The sequence below is a fragment of the Phyllobates terribilis genome, unplaced genomic scaffold (genome assembly GCF_046119375.1).
Source record: "Phyllobates terribilis strain yellow unplaced genomic scaffold, ASM4611937v1 Scaffold_1__5_contigs__length_1240528914, whole genome shotgun sequence".
NCBI classification, from domain to species: Eukaryota; Metazoa; Chordata; class Amphibia; order Anura; family Dendrobatidae; genus Phyllobates; species Phyllobates terribilis.
Genome location: NW_027362761.1, coordinates 190,260,139 through 190,280,883, shown reverse-complemented (window position 1 = coordinate 190,280,883; position 20,745 = coordinate 190,260,139). Strand labels below are relative to the sequence as shown.

Below are 20,745 nucleotides of genomic sequence, written 5' to 3'. Positions count from 1 at the left end.
AAACCCCAGAGGGATCCATTCACTATAATGAGGCAGCAGAGTTACTCTGGACTCAGTCTGGCCTCTGTTCAGTGGTGTCCTTTTTTTCAGAAGTGCACAAAACTGTGGCCAACTTCATTTCTATGCATGCCTTAAAAAACTGACACCGTGGGATCATAGGTCAGACGGCGTCCACAGTGCCTCCATCTGCCTCATTACAGGGAATCTTCCGCCTGAGGTTCTGTCTGAATCACGTATTTCAGAGATTTACACGGAAACTCTGGTGTAAGTGCTCAGCGCAGAGCGCAGGATAAATGTGAGCCGAGCCTTACTGCGTTGTTTTGGGAAGCAGAATGAACAAATTAGCAGCAGGTGAAGAATTGGTTTTATTTATTTTTTACGCTGTTCCTCGTGTGGTATAAATGATTAGATTACTTTATTCTTCGGGGCGGTGCGATTACAGCGATACCATATTTATATCGGGTTTTTATGATTGACAGCTGTCACACACTAAAAGACGCTTTTTTTTTTTTGCATCGCCATATTTTGAGAGCTATAATTTTTCCATATTTCATCTGACAGAGTCGACGTTTTTATTGGTACCATTTTCGGCATGTAACATTTTTTGATCGCATTTTATTCCGTTTTTTGGGAGGTAAAATGAACAAAAACCAGCAATTCAGGATTTGTTTTTTGAGGGGTTTTTTTTATGCCGTTCCACATGTGGTAAAAGTGATAAGGCAGATTTATTCTTCGGGTCAGTACGTTTACAGTGATACTACACTTATATAGTTTTTTTTATGTTTTGGCGCTTTTACACAAAAACTATTTTATAGAAAAAAGAATTGTTTTTGCATTGTTTATTCTGAGAGCTATAACTTTTATTTTTCAGCTGATGGAGCTGCATGGCGGCATTTTTTTTGTGGGACAAGATGACATTTTCAGTAATACCATTTATATTTAAATTTGGCTTTCTGATAGCATTTTATTCCACTTTTTGTTTGGCAATATGATGAAAAAGCATAGTTTTTTGCTCCGTTTTTTTTTATGGTGTGCACAGAAGGGGTTAATTAGTGTGACAGTTTTATAGATTGGGTTGTTCCGGACGCGACAATACCAAATAGGTGTACTTTTTTTTGTTTTTGCATAAATATATGGATGTATTGGTTTCATTTTTTTTTATTTTGTGATTTTTTATTTATTTATTTTTTTAACAGTTTGAAAACATTTATAGACTTTTTTTTTTACTTGTATGGGACTTCAATTTTTATTTTTTGTGATCACTGGTCCCATGCAATGCAACAGACATGTATTGCATTGCATGAGAGCTGACAGTTTTACACTGTCAGTATCTCCTGCTAGACTTCAGCTGCTGGCTGAGCCTAGCAGGACACCGTGCATGGCAGACCCACAGGAGGTCTTGTGACCTCCGGCTGCCATGATAACGCCAGGTCCTATCAGCTATCACAGGGGCCGTCGGAAAGGTGAGTGGAAGACCCCCTCTCCTCTCACCATCTCCTAAATGCCGCGATCGCTATGGATCGCTGCATCTAGAAGATAGCAAAAGGTTAACATCATTGGGACTTGATCCAATCAGGTCCCGATGATGTCCCCTGTCAGAGCTACTGCTCTGCACCGCACCCGCAGTGCTTGCAGGACCCTGGGGTCCTGAGCACTGCGGGACCACCGCAGTCGGCGGTGCACAAATGTCGGCGCTGCACAGACCCCAGCCAGCACCGACGTTTATGTACCGTGGGCGGTCGGGAAGAGGTTAAAGAAGTTGTCTACTACTTGGACAACCCCTTCTCATACCCCTCACTTGGCCCCGATAAAATAAAAAAGCTTATACTCACATCCCGAGCTGGCGCCGTTCCAGCAGTGTCGGCAATCGCTCTCACCAGAGCTCCCGTGTGGTTCTTGTTACACGTGAACCCAGCGTCCAATCAGTGCTGGCATATCTGTCCCCGCCTTCAGATATATTGAACGTAAAGAGGAAGTCAGATCAGCTGCAGCCCGGACTTCATCTTCATGTTCAATTAGACAGAAGGTGGAGACAGTGACGTCGGCACTGATTGGGCGCCACTGTCACATGTCACAACAAACGCACGGGAGCCGGAACCACTGGAATGGTGTCAGCATGGGAGGTGAGTATAAGCTTTATTTGTTAGGGTCCAAACATTTAGATCCAGGGGTTGTACAGTAAATCAAAATGGAATTTATCCACTGATATGGCGGGCTATGTTCTGATAGTTTGATTCCTCCTTTTCGTGATCCTTGAAAGACCAAAATGAAGAAGAAAATTTATTCTCTCTTAATAAAATGTGTGTGGTCAGATCAGATAAATCTTACAGGTCTTGAAATTGGTCAACTTAACCTTTTGATCCCCAATGACCAAGTCGTCTTACAAATGTTTACACGCTACAATTATTGTATGATTCATATCACTTTTTTCCCAGAGAAAATACGTTTCAGTTAACTGAACAGACCATTTCGAATTTAGAATCATATTGATATAAATTTAACCAGAATTTGAAAAAGCATAAAGCACACAATGGCTTTTTCAGGTGGTTATGCGCAGTAGCCTTCCTGAAAAAGCACCAAAGAAAAGCTAAAAAAAAAAAATGAACATGTGTATTGCAATGTAAAAACGAGTTGCTGTTCACATGTTCAGTCTTCTTTTAACTGCTTCTGGTTTCCAAAGCTGAAAAGCAGTGAAAATAAGTCAGCAGATGTTTCTTCATGGAAGCCGCTCACTATTTTATGCATGCAATGCCATTGTAAAGAACGCCCTCACAGATGCCAGAAAAGAAGCTTCAGGAAAATCATAGCACGCTTTTTCCTAAAGCTCATCCAATTGAAAAACTCGGCGGGTTTGCCCAAGTTTAATGACATTGTGTGCACAAATGCTAACGCAGGCTTATACCGGCATACTGTTCCCTCCTCAACAGTAAATGACAGGAGAAACAGGAAAGATTTTGCCGTGCTACTGCCAGAACCCGCTTATTCCTTTCTACCTCCTGAAATAATCAAGATTCCCAGCCACACAAAAATATATCATTTTGGGATGGCATATGATGCTAAATTACCTTGTAAAACAACTTGGAAGATTCATCATGTAGACATGGGTTCCAATTTTTATCAGATGTCTGGAAAAACACAAACAAAAATGTATTTATTGTGACGAAAATCTGTATTTATCAGCTGAATCGCTTCTACTTATCATCTGAAATCTTTTTTTTTTTTTTTTTACTAATTATATGTTTTATGACCAGTACACCATTACCATGAAAATAATTCCCCAGTTATGTCCTCTAAAAGTCTACAAAGTGATTTGTTCCCATTGATTTCCTGCTATTAAGTCAAAGGGACAGTCAAGATGCAGGACCCTAGCGATATGACATCTAATCTCTAAACTCATCATATTACCAATAAAATGGCTTTTCTCACATTACCAATGCAGCCTAAATGGAAGTCACTTATTCCCTCCATTAGACCAAAAGACTGGACAGACTGGAATGGCTTCTCCTGGTCTTCCCTTCAGCAAAAGCCAAGTGTACAGTATACAATTGTTTACACTTTTGTAAGATGAGCATGGTGACCAACTCAAGATGCCACAGATGACCGGTAGAACAGTTCACTTTCGTACGTGATATAGCCAAGCCCTAAAGCTGCGACTTTTGGAACAGAGGTGACAAATCTCCTAAAAGAAGCTGTATCTGCAACACTTGGAATTCACTCCAGAGACCCGGTGCCTTTTAGGACTTCTCCAGAATGAGAAATGGTGACACCATGCCGGATTCCTTGTGAGAGAAACACTGTTTCTCATCCATAATGCCATAGCAATGAGATAGATGGCTATTAGCCCTTATATTCTCCCACACTGGTGGTATATGGTTAACATTACTCTGATTTATGAACATTTTGGCCCCCATTTACTAATACTAGCTTTTCTTACACCTAAGAAAAAATATAGTTGGAGTGATTTGCACCAAATGTATTGAAAGGTGCATATTCCTTAATAGATGAGGAACATTTCATAGTTTAGCACCATCATTTGCACCAGGTTGTCTACTACATCACATCATCTCATTATTGGCCCCAGGTTGGTGGAAAGATAAAAAACAACCATACTCTCCTCCCACACCTGCACTGCTTCTCCATAATCTGCAGTGTGAACCTGTCATCCTCTTCCAATGGAGGACATCACGTAAATGCTGCAGCCAATTAGTAGTCAATGATCAGCTGCAGCCTTCACATTTCATCAAAGAGGTAGAAACAGTGGACACTATGCTGAGAATGGAGGAGCCACGCTGGTCACGATGGTATCTTTTTTTTTTTTTTCCACCATCCTGGTTCCAATAATAATGTGTTGTAAAATAGTGGCCAACCCATTTAACATCACAGCCACTGCCATTATTTTCAGCACTTTTAATTTTTGGAGAATGGTTGGACGAGTCACAATTTGAATATTAACCGTAGGTCTTGGTATATGAAGAATGAGGGTGCCCTAGTAATTCCATAACGTTTTGAACTCTGCGTTCTTCAAAGGCTTGTCAGGTTTAGCTGAATTTTATATTCTCCAACATCTCCTCCGCAGCGTAGTGTAGAGTATAGAAGACATCTGGGGCATTTATAGGTCCGCTATGTGCTCGCTATGTACTTTGCACTGCTTTGGTTACTAAGCTGGTACACACAGGAGTAATAAAGAACCTTATTAATCGTTACTGAGAGATGTTATCTTGAGAACAAAAGGAGTCCATGTGAAGAGAATGGATGGAGAGATAGGACTGTAATTCTGTATTATAACAAATACTTAAATAGCAAAATTTTCAGACTGAGCCGACAGCCTAACAGAAAGTTGCTGTAAGTCTGTACTTATTTTAGGAGTTTATTATAAATACCTGCAAACTGAGGTTCTGAAGCGAGACACCAAAGGAAAGTGGGCACTCGGGATTGGTTACCTTGGAAGAACAAAAAAAAAAAAATGGATAAATAGCTAGAATCAACAAACAATACTCAATTTATACTACACATCACTTAATAAGATCACTCTGTGCAATTAACCATTACACTGTTGCTCTAGCCCCTTCATGACATGGCAATTTTCCATTTTCGTTTTTCCCTCTCCTTCTTCCAAGAGCCATAATTTTTTTTATTTTTCCGTCAGTATAGCTATGAGGGATTGATATTTCTGGGACGAGTAGTACTTTTGAATGACACCTTCATTCTACCACATAGAATTTTTTTCCCATTTTAAAATACACTAAGTGTGTTGAAAATGCAAGAAGAGTGCAATTCCACAAGTTCACTATATGGTAAAAAAGATCTGGCAATATGATTCCCCAGATCAGTACGAGTCCGCAGGTACCAAATGGTACAGTTTTTTTTTTTTTTTTATTTAAGTTGTGAAAAACAATTCGAAAATTTGTCAAAAACTAATTTACTTTTGTCGCCATTTTCCGAAACCCGTAACATTTTAATTTTTTGGGATATAGTGCTGGGTGAGGACTTATTTTTTTGTGCCCAGAGCTGATGTTTTTACGGATACTATATTGATGTAGATACGATGTTTTGATTGCCTCTTAATGCAATGTTGCAGTGGCCAAAAAAACACACAATTTTGGAGTTTTGATTTTTCTTCTCATTAAGCCATTTACCAATTGGATTTATTTATTTTATATTTTGATAGATCAGACTTTTACAAAAGCAACAATACCAAATATGTGTATTTTTTATGGGGCAATAGGGGGGTGATTTGAACTTTTGTGTTTTTTTTATTTTTTTCACCTTCTATTGTATTTGTTAGTTAGCATGTAAAAGGTAAAGGTTATAAGACCATCTCCAAGCAGCTTGATGTTCCTGTGACTACAGTTGCACATATTATTCAGAAATTTAAGATCCATGGGACTGTAGCCAACCTCCCTGGACGTGGTCGCAGGAGGAAAATTGATGACAAATCAAAGAAACGGATAATACGAATGGTAACAAAAGAGCCCAGGATAACTTCTAAAGAGATTAAAAGTGAACTTCAAGCTCAAGGAATATCAGTGTCAGATCGCACCATCCGTCGTTGTTTGATCCAAAGTGGACTTCATGGGAGACGACCAAGGAGAACTCCATTGTTGAAAAAAAATCATAAAAAAGCCAGACTGGAATTTGCCAAACTACATGTTGACAAGCCACAAAGCTTCTGGAAGAATGTCCTATGGACAGATGAGACAAAAATGGAAGTTTTTGCCAAGGCACATCAGCTCTATGTTTACAGACAGAAAAATGAAGCATATCAAGAAAAGAACACTGTCCCTACTGTGAAACATGGAGGAGGCTCTGTTATGTTCTGGGGCTGCTTTGATGCATCTGGCACAGGATGTCTTGAATCTGTGCAGGGTACAATGAAATCTCAAGACTATCAAGGCATTCTAGAGAGAAATGTGCTGCCCAGTGTCAGAAAGCTTGGTCTCAGTCGCAAGTCATGGGTCTTGCAACAGGATAATGACCCAAAACACACAGCTAAAAACACCCAAGAATGGCTAAGAGGAAAACATTGGACTATTCTGAAGTGGCCTTCTATGAGCCCTGACCTAAATCCTATTGAGCATCTTTGGAAAGAGTTGAAACATGCCATCTGGAAAAGGCAACCATCAAACACGAGACAACTGGAGTAGTTTGCTCATGAGGAGTGGGCCAAAATACCTGTCGAGAGGTGCAGAAGTCTCATTGACAGTTACAGGAATCATTTGATTGCAGTGATTGCCTCAAAAGGTTGTTCAACAAAATATTACGTTAAGAGTACCATCATTTCTGTCCAGGCCTATTTCATGAGTTTCATTTTTTTTTTTAATTCTGTGGAAGCGGGGTTGAAAAGCAATGACTGACTTTCATTTGTTCATTTTCAAAGATTTTTAATTTATTATTACTTTTGTCAGATTCAAGTTATTTCTGTGACCATTGTGGGTTTTTCTTTCATTTAACGAGGGGTACCAACAATTTTGACCACATGTGTACATAGCAGTGCATTAGCATTTCTATGAATAGCTAAAGTCACAATCTACTATGAATGCCAGCCACGGCTGTCATGACAACCCATCAGTGCTCTGTGATCACGTCACAAGCGCACCGATGGGAGTGCGGAACGACCCCCCCCCCCCCTCTGGTGCGTCTTAAATGCCGCAGTCAGAGATTAATAGCGGGACTTAACAGGTTAACAGCCGCAGGCATCTGATGGCTGAATAAAAATGACATCATTTGCCAGAAATATGCAGGCTTAGTATGCAAACCTGTATCAAAGGAAGGGACATGACATATGACGTACATGTACGTCATATGTCGTGAAGGGGTGAAAGATATCTAGTAATTACTGGGTAAATACGTTGGGGCAACTATGGTTTTTAATGTTGCAAAAGAAAAAAAAAACATTACATATTTATGTATACATGACTATGAAAGATGAAACATATATTAGCTAACAAAAGATAAAGTAGATGCTAGGGTGTAACTTGCATTGTTTATCTTTCAAATCTCAAGCAAACACATGTGACAAGCATTAAAAAAGATACAGTTTGAGCATATCTACATATACAGTACAGACCAAAAGTTTGGACACACCTTCTCATTTAAAGATTTTTCTGTATTTTCATGACTATGAAAATTGTACATTCACACTGAAGGCATCAAAACTATGAATTAACACGTGTGGAATTATATACTTAACAAAAAAGTGTGAAAGAACTGAAAATATGTCTTATATTCTAGGTTCTTCAAAGTAGCCACCTTTTGCTTTGATGACTGCTTTGCACACTCTTGGCATTCTCTTGATGAGCTTCAAGAGGTAGTCACCGGAAATGGTTTTCACTTCACAGGTGTGCCCTGTCAGGTTTAATAAGTGGGATTTCTTGCCTTATAAATGGGGTTGGGACCATCAGTTGTGTTGTGCAGAAGTCTGGTGGATACACAGCTGATAGTCCTACTGAATAGACTGTTAGAATTTGTATTATGGCAAGAAAAAAGCAGCTAAGTAAAGAAAAATGAGTGGCCATCATTACTTTAAGAAATGAAGGTCAGTCAGTGTGAAAAATTGGGAAAACTTTGAAAGTGTCCCCAAGTGCAGTTGCAAAAACCATCAAGCGCTACAAAGAAACTGGATCACATGAGGACTTCCCCAAGAAAGGAAGACCAAGAGTCACCTCTACTTCTGAGGATAAGTTATCCGAGTCACCAGCCTCAGAAATCGCAGGTTAACAGCAGCTCAGATTAGAGACCAGGTCAATGCCACACAGAGTTCTAGCAGCAGACATCTCTTCAACAATTGTTAAGAGGAGACTTTGTGCAGCAGGCCTTCATGGTAAAATAGCTGCTAGGAAACCACTGCTAAGAATAGGCAACAAGCAGAAGAGACTTGTTTGGACTAAAGAACACAAGGGATGGACATTAGACCAGTGGAAATCTGTGCTTTGGTCTGATGAGTCCAAATTTGAGATCTTTGGTTCCAACCACCGTGTCTTTGTGCGACGCAGAAAAGGTGAACGGATGGACTCTACATGCCTGGTTCCCACCGTGAAGCATGGAGGAGGAGGTGTGATGGTGTGGGGGTGCTTTGCTGGTGACACTGTTGGGGATTTATTCAAAATTGAAGGCATACTGAACCAGCATGGCTACCACAGCATCTTGCAGCGGCATGCTATTCCACTCGGTTTGCGTTTAGTTGGACCATCATTTATTTTTCAACAGGACAATGACCCAAACACACCTCCAGGCTGTGTAAGGGCTATTTGACCAAGAAGGAGAGTGATGGGGTGCTACGCCAGATGACCTGGCCTCCACAGTCACCAGACCTGAACCCAATCGCAGAGTGAAAAAGGGCCAACAAGTGCTAAGCATCTCTGGGAACTCCTTCAAGATTGTTGGAAGACCATTTCCGGTGACTACCTCTTGAAGCTCATCAAGAGAATGCCAAGAGTGTGCAAAGCAGTCATCAAAGCAAAAGGTGGCGACTTTGAAGAACCTAGAATATAAGACATATTTTCAGTTGTTTCACACTTTTTTGTTAAGTATATAATTCCACATGTGTTAATTCATAGTTTTGATGCCTTCAGTGTGAATGTGCAATTTTCATAGTCCTGAAAATATAGAAAAATCTTTAAATGAGAAGGTGTGTCCAAACTTTTGGTCTGTACTGTATATTGAGTTTATTCCAGAGAAATTAACTGAATAAATTGTGAAATTTAGCAAATTTATGTATATGGTGCCTGCAGCGTGATTAATGTAGCTAAACCAGTATGAGATGTTAGACATATTTTACAATATTTTGAACAACATTTTTTTAACCTTTTTCTAGACACTTGACTCTTTCTAGGCACATTTCAAAACTGTGGACTCAGCTCTCAAACAAGTGATAAATTTGTCACAGGCCATGTAAGCCAATTTACAGTGAATTACTGTAGGTAAATATCTTTTACTTACATCATCTTCGTATCGTATGTGAATGTTAGCGATCTTCACCTGAAGATTCTTAATGACCTGAGTTACTAATTTCTCTACAAAGGTATCCTGCTTTTCTTCTTTTGGCTTTTCTATAGCAACAAAAATAAAATAATCCAATTTATATACAAAAGAGTTGAAATAAAATGAGCAAAAGGGAGAGCTGTCTATCCATAGGTAAAATATTTAGTTTAAATGAACAGGATATCAGATTTCTGTTTCTTGTCCTTTACACCTAAAAATATTTTATAAGGAATGGTCCAAATAAGAATTGCCCCTTACCCTGATCAGCCACTTTCTGCTTGGCCTCCTCAATGCGCTGCAGTTCCCGCTGTCTGGCTTCCAAGAATTGTTTTTCTTCTTTCTCTGCATCATATTTTATACCTTAAATGTATAGAAAATTAACAGATGTTACAAAAGGCCACGTTGTCTCTTATTAACCACAGTTTGTGTTGCCCCATCACTATGATAACAATGGAAAAAAAACAGGAATATCCAGATATGGAAATAAGCAATTTAGGCTGATAATATTTATTTTTAATAGGCATTTAAAGCTGTAAGACTAGTGATCATAGAAGGAAACTTAGGTTTATAAATCGAGAAAAGGGACAGAAAAGAGGAATGAAAGAACTCATATCCACCTATCAAAATGTCAAACAGCCCAAACTAGAATTATGAATAGATATAAAAAGCAAATACATCAACAGAATAAGTAAAAACATATTTGTTATTTGGAAGTCATTTGTGGTCAAAGATTCCACGTCTATAAGATACTCGGTAACATGTTAAAAAGGAATCACCCGTGCTGAAGTTGATTGCTGTGTGTTACAAACAGCCGCTTTAGGCAGATATATAAGAATCCATTTTAAAGGGGTTGTCCACTAGTAGAACAGCCCCTTCTCGATCTGAATGTTTGGCGCTGATAAAATAAAAACACATATACTCACCTCCCGTGCTGGAGCCAGTCCGGCGGTGTCAGCACTCGCGTTCCCGGGGCTCTTGTGCGGTTGTTATGACATGTGAGCTCGGAGCCCAATCAGCACCAGCTTCATTATCCCTGCCTTTGAACGTATTGAACATCAACGGGAAGCCAGGGCTGCGGCTGAGCCATGACTTCCTCTTGATGTTCGATTTGTCCGAAGGCGGGGACAGTGACGCCAGCACTGATTGGGCACCGGGGTCATGTGTCATAACAACCGCACAAGAGCGCGAGTGCCGACACCACTGGAACAGCGCCGGCACCAAACATTCAGATTAAGAAGGGGTTCTCCTAGTAGTGGACAACTTGATTCAACAAAAAAAGAAACAGGAACTTACTAGCAATAGGCACAATAAGTAAGTAAACTCCATCCAAAACAGCCTCCACTGGTTGAGTATAAAGATTTTTCCAAGGAATTTTAAGATCAAGCTTGCCTATATAAAAACATAACGGATTATTTAAACTTTTAAAGCAACATTTGGCTAGTCTTACCATCAAGTACCCAAACTCTATACAATAGCAATACACAATAAACTCTAGCAATACACTATAAAAGCAGTAAGCTTGCTATTTAGGGCCTGGAGGAGTTTGGTCTTGGGGCTGACTGTTATAAGTGATCATACATGAAGTTCACTCCTAGACTTCTGCATGATAACTGCCTAGTGTAAATGCACAAAAATATGACTGATAATACTCTTAATGTTCCTACGATCGACAAAGGTAACATTTGTAACAGTAGTGCTGCCTAGAGCACAGATCACACTAGAAAATAGTTACACTTCTCAGAGGTTTTGAAGAATAGTATACTTCATGTTGACTATAAAGACAATTAAAATACTAGTTATTTTTCAAAGCATCAACAATGATTTAAAGATTATCTGTCACCAGGCTTTTACTATATAATCTGTGAGCACCATAATGTAAGAGCAGAGAGCCCGATTACAGGGATGTGTCACTTACTGGGCTATGTTTTTGTGTTTCAATACAATCAGTGTTTTATGAGCAGAATATTATCATTACAGGACAAAGTGCCTCGTGCCTTCTAGTCCAATCAAGCCCTTAACACGGATTAGCAGCTCACTGTCACCATACAATGTACACAGAAAGCTGTAGTGTGGGCAGGGTTATACACAGATCAACTACTGAGCTCTGCTCAATCTGCAGCAAGAAAAACTGTGACTATAATCACTGCACTCAGTATACTAACTGATACATCACTGGAATCGGGGTCTTTGTCCCTACCTCCTGGTGCTGTCAGATTACATAGCAAAAACCTGCTACCAGATTCCCTTCAAAAAAATACTTTCTAATTTTCTACGCTACTGAACATTATAAGAGGAACATAACGTTCGTTGTGAGAGCACTATGTGATTCCAACACAAAAACTACCAATTTCTGCCCATAGAAGACAAAGTTTTCTTTTAAATTAGCTAAATCCACCTTTTGTAGAAACCATATACATAATAAACTAGCCATTATTTCAACAAAAATAGTAGCATTGATACTTGTTCTTCATTTTCAAGTGTATGTAGCGACAGGTCACATCTTAAATTTTCTCTTCTACTAAAAGAACCAAGAATTAGGTTTCTTCGCTACCAACAAAAGGACATCTAATCTGTGGATGGATCTCTTGTCTAGACTCCAGTATACAGAATAAGTGCATGCTCTACCTAGACTACCTGCAGCAACAGCAAGGAGCGGCATTGGCACTGTAGAGTACTGGTCAAGGTGACCCAAACTTGACCTAATCTTTTACCTTCATGCACCTCCCAAGTGGTAATATAATTATGTATTGCAGTAGCAAATATATAAATTAATTGCCGTTTTATCTGAATGGGAGCCTTTGATGCAACCCATGGATCTGCTTTGCAATGTAACTTTACTTTACCTACTTTCTAGGTAATTAGAGGAATACTATGACCCAGGACAAATTACCCCTCATCGAAATTTCAAAGACACAAAATTCGCTACATATGGAGGAAGTTTCTTGATAGCTGATTTTTGAAGATTTTCACATATGGGATGTAACATACAGCACTGGAAACAATTTCTGTTAGGGATCCAGCAAAATAGAACTCACCGATATGGCCAGCTTTAACTTTAAAAGGCACATCCAGTTGACTCTATAAAAAAAAATAAATAATCTATGCTGTAAGACAAGAAAATTTTTACAGACTTAAGAATAATTAATGCAAAAATGTGGTTGATTTCTTACACTTAATTAGGGGTTTTTGTTCCACTTTTTTTTTTAATTGTAAAACTGGAAATGGGACAATATGATATTAGAGGTTTATGTGTAACCTACTAGCCAGTGGTGTTATTAATGAAAATGTCTATAACTAAGCAAACAGTGTGAATTAAAGGGGTTATCCACTACTAGGACAGCCCCTTCTTGAACTAAATGTTTGGCCCTGACAAAATAGAAAAACCTATACTCCCCTCCGGTGCCGGTGCCATTACAGCAGTGTTGGCACTCGCGGTCCCGGGGCTGTGATGAGGTGGAATGACACGTGGTACCCGGCGTCCAATCATCGATGGCGTCACCGTCTCCGCCTTAGTAAGTTTTGAACATGAAGAGGAAGCCAGGGCTACAGCTGATCTCTGACTTCCTCTTCATGTTCAATTTCATCCGATGGTGGGGACAGTGATGCCAGCGCTGATTCGGCACCGGGTACCACGTGTCATTCCACCGCATCACAGCCCCGGGACCGCGAGTGCAGACTCCACTGGAACGGTGCCGACACGGGAGGGGAATATAGTTTTTTTTTATTTTATCGGGGCCAAACATTTAGTTCAAGAAGGGGTTGTCCTAGTAGTGGACAACCCCTTTAAGTATACAGAAAATCTACTAAGTTGTTACTTACCAGTGCATTTTCTTTAATTTCCAGATTCTTCAATGCTACAGCACCTGAGATAAAAACCAATGAGAGATTTTCTTTAGACATTTATGGAAACCAGTAAAACAAATGTGAAACGTTTTCTACAAAGAAAGCATGAGTATTGTAGAATGGAAAGGTAAGTAACCTTCTAACACGTTTTGGTGGACATTTATATAGGACACTGTGCCACAATTACTGACTAGCATAAAAATTTGCAACTTTTTGATTTATCAATTTTCCAAAAAGTGGAAAGAGGTAGTACCATTCACTGTAAATCTAGAAAGGGGAGGTCAGCTCACCAAACTCGCTATCTGCAATTAGCTGCAGCAAGAGACTTCACATGGACCAGCTGGCGTACATTAGACTGCAAGTGTAAGCCAGCTTATCCAGCTTAGAGCTGTAGATTGATTTGTGGCACCCAATATGCAAACATTTAAAGTACTGTGCCTCTTTATAACATTATGGCACATTATTCCAGAGGACAGTTAATTAGGACTAGTTAGTGTATAAACACCAGTCTTAAAAGGTAACTACTTTCAAGTAACTTTTCGAAATTAGTTGACCTGTGTGTGTAAATGAGGAATAACACTATTTATGGCCATTATACAACTTGTATCCTGCATTTTCACCTGTTTTCCCCCCTTCGCCTTGCAATCTACTCTGAGCAAGTGTGAGGAGATGATGCTGTGATCTTTGCTATATACAACAGAGCGGAGAAGTATTGATGACTGCTTTTCATTTCTTGTTGAACACAAAGAGACAAGCATCAGCAGCATGGAGGAAATTACACAGCGGTACTGAGCAATGTAGATGTGAATCCAGCTCTAGGATTATTGTTATAATTATTATTTGTTAGACATTTTACCATGCTCTTTCTATGTTCCAGTCTGCCTGTTTTGTCACTGTGCTCCGCTCTCCTTAGAATATATTTGGCTGCGTCTCATGACACCATAGTAAGCAAACATGCCCTTTGTGTCTGACGAGGATGGATTGGAGCTGTTTCTTAACAGTGAATGATAAGTTCAGGAGGTGGGAGTGAGAGGGCTGGTGGGGGGACAAGTGTCTGATAAAAGGGGAAAGAAGCTGATTTCTCTCATAAGATATATTACACATGGTCAGAAAAAAGGCTGTCAAACTTCTAATAGTGTGAACACGTACCTGCTGCAATGTTCCAGGAGCGGGATCCCAAAAATGATTAATAGAAAAAAGAGAGGGGTCGCTCACTGGTCTATTCGGGTGCTCTGAAGAAAAAAGTAATCTCAATTGCAAAAAGAAGTTTGACAGCCTTTTTTCTGACCATGTGTCCCTCCCATTCAGTAACAGGTGGTTTTAACTAGCTCTACCAGCCCATACATTGTAGGTTAAAAGCCCAAGCAGAGACATATTGTTCATACAGGCTTACAGCCCAAGAGTGGCATATCCAGTGGTAGAGTAGCGTAGTTTCCCATCATAAGAAGGTGACCTTGTCGTGGTTGATGGGCACACATAAATTGGCTAAATTATGCGCAAAAAACCTTCATTTTTCAAAGTGACATTAGTCTAGATACAATATTTTTTATATATTCATGTATGGAGTGCCGAAGTTCTTTTTGCAATTGAGATTACTTTTTTCTTCAGAGCACCCGAATAGACCAATGAGCGACCCCTCTCTTTTTTCCACCTCCAATATAAATACAGGGGAAATCTATGCGGTTGTCTTATTTTTACTACTCTATGACTACTTCTGCAGTGACCATAGCGCAAAACGTCACTGCATAGTAAGAAGATTACAGGAGATTATGCAGCTGTGGGGGTGAGGAGCTGGCTGTCAGACACAGCCAGACTCCTTGCAGAGAAGATAAACATGATTCATTATCATGTTTGCCTTTCTGTTCACTTTATACACAAAGCTAAACAAGCATTGTATATATCACATACTGACAGTGCTTCTTCCTCTGCACCCAGTGATCATGTGATCGCTGGGATCAGGAACAAAGCAGTAGCTGCTGAGTCCTATGAAACCTAATCAGTCCTGATATTCAGCCTGGAAGCTGAGTTTCTACTATAACTCAGGCTAATATACAAGTCCCAATTACAGGGGAAATCAACAATAAAAATAATGAATATGCTCAAAATGCCTCCAAAAGGCTTTTAAGATCTTACAGGGGACACACTGTGTAACACAAATGAAACAATAAATAAAAGCAAGAAATAATAAACACTGCCAGTCCAAATAGGTTTATTGCCCCGCCTCCGTTAGAAAAAAAATATGTTCAACACATATATAAATTTTATTTCTAAGGAATAGGAAACACAATTTTTTTTTTTTTTTTTGAGGTCATTTGTGAATGTAAAAAAATATATAAAAAAAAAATTAAAAAATAGACATGTATTTAGTATTTTTCTTTACATTCACCCCCGATATCAACAAAAAAAAAAGGATAAGAAAAATGTTAAAAATGAAGCCCTATGTATCAAGTAAAAGAGAGACAAAAATATTTTAAAAGCGAATGTACGATAAAACCAGAATATGTTCCTGGTCAGGAACAGGGTAAAATGGCCCAGTCCTGAAAGAGTGAAGCTTATACTCTCTCACTTTTTATTTGAGTGGTATTCTCAGTGTCATTCGTAATTTATGGAGGAACATTATCTGTCCCAATATACTGCCAGTTATGGGCTTGCTTGCAGATTTTGAAATTTGGACTATTGACTATACACATACAGTACAGACCAAAAGTTTGGACACACCTTCTCATTTAAAGATTTTTCTGTCTTTTCATGACTATGAAAATTGCACATTCACACTGAAGGCATCAAAACTATAAATTAACACATGTGGAATTATATACTTAACAAAAAAGTGTGAAACAACAGAAAATATGTCTTATATTCTAAGTTCTTCAAAGTAGCCACCTTTTGCTTTGATGATTGCTTTGCACACTCTTGGCATTCTCTTGATGAGCTTCAAGAGGTAGTCACCGGAAATGGTCTTCCAACAATCTTGAAGGAGTTCCCAGAGATGCTTAGCACTTGTTGGCCCTTTTGCCTTCACTCTGCGGTCCAGCTCACCCCAAACCATCTCGATTGGGTTCAGGTCTGGTGACTGTGAAGGCCAGGTCACCTGGTGTAGCACTCCATCACTCTCCTTCTTGGTCAAATAGCCCTTACACAGCCTGGAGGTGTGCTTGGGGTCATTGTTCTGTTGAAAAATAAATGATGGTCCAACTAACCGCAAACCGGATGAAATAGCATGCCGCTGCAAGATGCTGTGGTAGCTATGCTGGTTCAGTATGCCTTCAATTTTGAATAAATCCCCAACACTGTCACCAGCAAAGCACCCCCACACCATCACACCTCCTCCTCCATGCTTCACGATGGGAACCAGGCATGTAGAGTCCATCCGTTCACCTTTTCTGCGTCGCACAAAGACACGGTGGTTGGAACCAAAGATCTCAAATTTGGACTCATCAGACCAAAGCACAGATTTCCACTGGTCTAATGTCCATTCCTTGTGTTCTTTAGCCCAAACAATTCTCTTCTGCTTGTTGCCTGTCCTTAGCAGTGGTTTCCTAGCAGCTATTTTACCATGAAGGCCTGCTGCACAAAGTCTCCTCTTAACAGTTGTTGAAGAGATGTGTCTGCTGCTAGAACGCTGTGTGGCATTGACCTGGTCTCTAATCTGAGCTGCTGTTAACCTGCGATTTCTGAGGCTGGTGACTCGGATAAACTTATCCTCAGAAGCAGAGGTGACTCTTGGTCTTCTTTTCCTGGGGCGGTCCTCATGTGAGCCAGTTTCTTTGTAGCGCTTGATGGTTTTTGCAACTGCACTTGGGGACACTTTCAAAGTTTTCCCAATTTTTCGCACTGACTGACCTTCATTTCTTAAAGTAATGATGGTCACTCGTTTTTCTTTACTTAGCTGCTTTTTTCTTGCCATAATACAAATTCTAACAGTCTATTCAGTAGGACTACCAGCTGTGTATCCACCAGACTTCTGCACAACACAACTGATGGTCCCAACCCAATTTATAAGGCAAGAAATCCCATTTATTAAACCTGACAGGGCACACCTGTGAAGTGAAAACCATTTCCAGTGACTACCACTTGAAGCTCATCAAGAGAATCCCAAGAGTGTGCAAAGCAGTCATCAAAGCAAAAGGTGGCTACTTTGAAGAACGTAGAATATAAGACATATTTTCAGTTGTTTCACACTTTTTTGTTAAGTATATAATTCCACATGTGTTAATTCATAGTTTTGATGCCTTCAGTGTGAATGTACAATTTTCATAGTCATGAAAATACAGAAAAATCTTTAAACGAGAAGGTGTGTCCAAACTTTTGGTCTGTACTGTAAATCAAGATGGAAAGAAATGTACCTTATCCAGAGCTCCAGAAGTACATGTTACCCACGACTTATAATTATAGGGCCGTGTTCACATAGATTGGATAGGTTTTTTTAGCTGGACACAAATGATGACATCTTTGGACAATTCAAGCGCCACCCCACAAACCGGCCCTTTTCTAGTATGGAGGAGGAAAGCTGAAGATTGAAGGCAGGATATACAGTTATATGAAAAAGTTTGGGCACCCCTATTAATCTTAAGCTTCATGTTTTATAAAAATTGGTATTTTTGCAACAGCTATTTCAGTTTGATATATGTAATAACTGTTGGACACAGTAATGTTTCTGCCTTGAAATGAGGTTTATTGTACTAACAGAAAATGTGCAATCTGCATTCAAACAAAATTTGACAGGTGCATAAGTATGGGTACCCTTATCATTTTCTTGTTTTAAATACTCCTACCTACTTTTTACTGACTTACTAAAGCACTTTTTTTGGTTTTGTAACCTCAATGAGCTTTGAACTTCATAGCCAGGTGTATGCAATCATGAGAAAAGCTACTTAAAGTGGCCACTTGCAAGTTGTTCTCCTGTTTGAATCTCCTCTGAAGAGTGGCATCATGGGCTCCTCAAAACAACTGTCAAATGATCTGAAAAGAAAGATTATTCAACATAGTTGTTCAGGGGAAGGATACAAAAAGCTGTCTCAGAGATTTAACCTGTCAGTTTCCACTGTGAGGAACATAGTAAGGAAATGGAAGAACACAGGGACAGTTCTTGTTAAGGCAAGAAGTGGCAGGCCAAGAAAAACATCAGAAAGGCAGAGAAGAAGAATGGTGAGATCAGTCAAGGACAATCCTCAGACCACATCCAGAGAGCTGCAGCATCAACTTGCTGCAGATGGTGTCACTGTGCATCGGTCAACTATACAACGCACTTTGCACAAGGAGAAGCTGTATGGGAGAGTGATGCGAAAGAAGCTGTTTCTGCAAGCACGCCACAAACAGAGTCGGCTGAGGTATGCAAAAGCACATTTGGAGAAGCCAATTTCTTTTTGGAAGAAGGTCCTGTGGACTGATGAAACCAAGATTGAATTGTTTGGTCATACAAAAAGGCGTTATGCATGGCGGCAAAAAAACACAGCATTCCAAGAAAAACACTTGCTACCTACAGTAAAATTTGGTGGAGGTTCCATCATGCTTTGGGGCTGTGTGGCCAATGCCGGTACCGGGAATCTTGTTAAAGTTGAGGGACGCATGGATTCCACTCAGTATCAGCAGATTCTTGACAATAATGTTCAAGAATCAGTGATAAAGTTGAAGTTACGCAGGGGATGGATCTTTCAGCAAGACAATGATCCAAAACACCGCTCCAAATCTACTCAGGCATTCATGCAGAGGAACAATTACAATGTTCTGGAATGGCCATCCCAGTCCCCAGACCTGAATATCATTGAACATCTGTGGGATCATTTGAAGAGGGCTGTCCATGCTCGGCGACCATCAAACTTAACTGAACTGGAATTGTTTTGTAAAGAGAATGGTCAAAAATACCTTCATCCAGGATCCAGGAAATCATTAAAAGCTACAGGAAGCGACTAGAGGCTGTTACATAGTTACATAGTTTATAAGGCCGAAAAAAGACAAGCGTCCATCCAGTTCAGCCTATTTCTTGTGCACTGCAGCTATTCCGCAGCGTTGATCCAGGGGAAGGCAACAAAAAAACATGCGGTATAGGCCAATTTACATCATGAGGAAAAATTCACTTCCCGACACCAATCTGGCAGTCAGATTAAATCCCTGGATTAATTAACTAAGCATAAGATGTAATTTTATTGTTCTCAAGAAAGGCGTCCAGGCCTCTCTTGAACTCATTAAGTGAGTTGGACATCACCACTTCCTCTCCCAGAGAGTTCCAGAGTCTCACGGCTCTGACCGTAAAGAATCCCCTTCTATGCTGGTGCAGGTACCTCCTTTCCTCCAGACGCATAGTGTGCCCCCTCGTCTTTGTCAACATCCTTGGTATAAACAGGTCATGAGAGAGATCTCTGTACTGCCCCCTGATGTATTTATACATGTTTATGAGGTCTCCCCTAAGCCTTCTCTTTTCCAACGTAAATAGGCCTAATTTTGACAACCTCTCTGGGTATTCTAGTCCCTCCATTCCCTTTATTACCTTAGTCGCCCTCCTTTGTACCCTCTCTAGCTCCAATATGTCTTTCCTGAGCACCGGAGCCCAGAACTGTGCACAATATTCTAAGTGCGGCCTTACCAGCGCTTTATACAGAGGAAGAACAATGTTCTCATCATATGCCCCTATTCCTCTTCTGATGCATGCCATGACTCTATTTGCCTTCGCAGCTGCTGCCTGACACTGGGCACTTCAATTTAATTTGCTATTAACCAAGACGCCCAGGTCCTTCTCCATGTCAGATTTCCCCAACGGTTTCCCATTTAATATGTATGGGTGACTGCTGTTTTTCTTTCCCATGTGCATGACCTTACATTTATCGGCATTGAACCCCATTTGCCATTTTTTGGCCCAACTCCCCAATTTATCTAAATCCTCCTGTAGCTGTGCCCTATCCTCATCTGTATTAACTACTTTACAAAGTTTAGTATCATCTGCAAATATTGCTATTTTACTATGCAACCCTTCCACTAGATCATTAATAAATATATTAAATAATATAGGGCCCAAGACAGACCCTTGAGGCACCCCGCTAGTAACCCTGACACCCCCTGAGCTTACTCCATTGCTAACCACCCTCTGCTTTCTATCACTCAGCCAGCTATTTACCCACTTGCACACATTATCCCCCAGACCAAGCATTCTCATTTTATATACAAACCTTTTGTGTGGCACGGTATCAAACGCTTTGGAGAAGTCAAGGTATACAACATCCACTGACTCTCCCCGGTCCAGCTGTGAGCTCACCTCCTCGTAGAAGGCGATCAGGTTTGTTTGGCAGGAGCGATCCCTCATGAATCCATGTTGATATGGAGTTAGACAGTTATTATCATTAAGATATTCTACAATAGCATCTCTAAGAAATCCTTCAAACAATTTACCCACAACAGACGTTAAGCTGACTGGTCTATAGTTCCCAG

The 20,745-nt window shown here is 40.0% G+C and overlaps 1 protein-coding gene across 2 annotated transcripts in view; it reads right to left on the bottom strand.

Moving 5' to 3' along the window:
- Positions 1-20,745, bottom strand: part of VPS13A (vacuolar protein sorting 13 homolog A) — a 221,736-nt gene that overhangs the window by 178,426 nt on the left and 22,565 nt on the right. For both annotated transcript variants that reach the window (XR_012314200.1, XM_073670791.1), the window contains exons 2-8: positions 13,300-13,343; positions 12,516-12,558; positions 10,774-10,869; positions 9,739-9,840; positions 9,439-9,548; positions 4,881-4,940; positions 3,066-3,125 (exon numbers count right to left, since the gene is read on the bottom strand). Coding sequence is in view for 1 of the 2 variants with exons in the window: in XM_073670791.1 (XP_073526892.1) it covers positions 3,066-3,125; positions 4,881-4,940; positions 9,439-9,548; positions 9,739-9,840; positions 10,774-10,869; positions 12,516-12,558; positions 13,300-13,343 (515 nt within the window). In the remaining variant the exon portion in view is untranslated. The remainder of the gene's footprint in view (positions 1-3,065; positions 3,126-4,880; positions 4,941-9,438; positions 9,549-9,738; positions 9,841-10,773; positions 10,870-12,515; positions 12,559-13,299; positions 13,344-20,745) is intronic.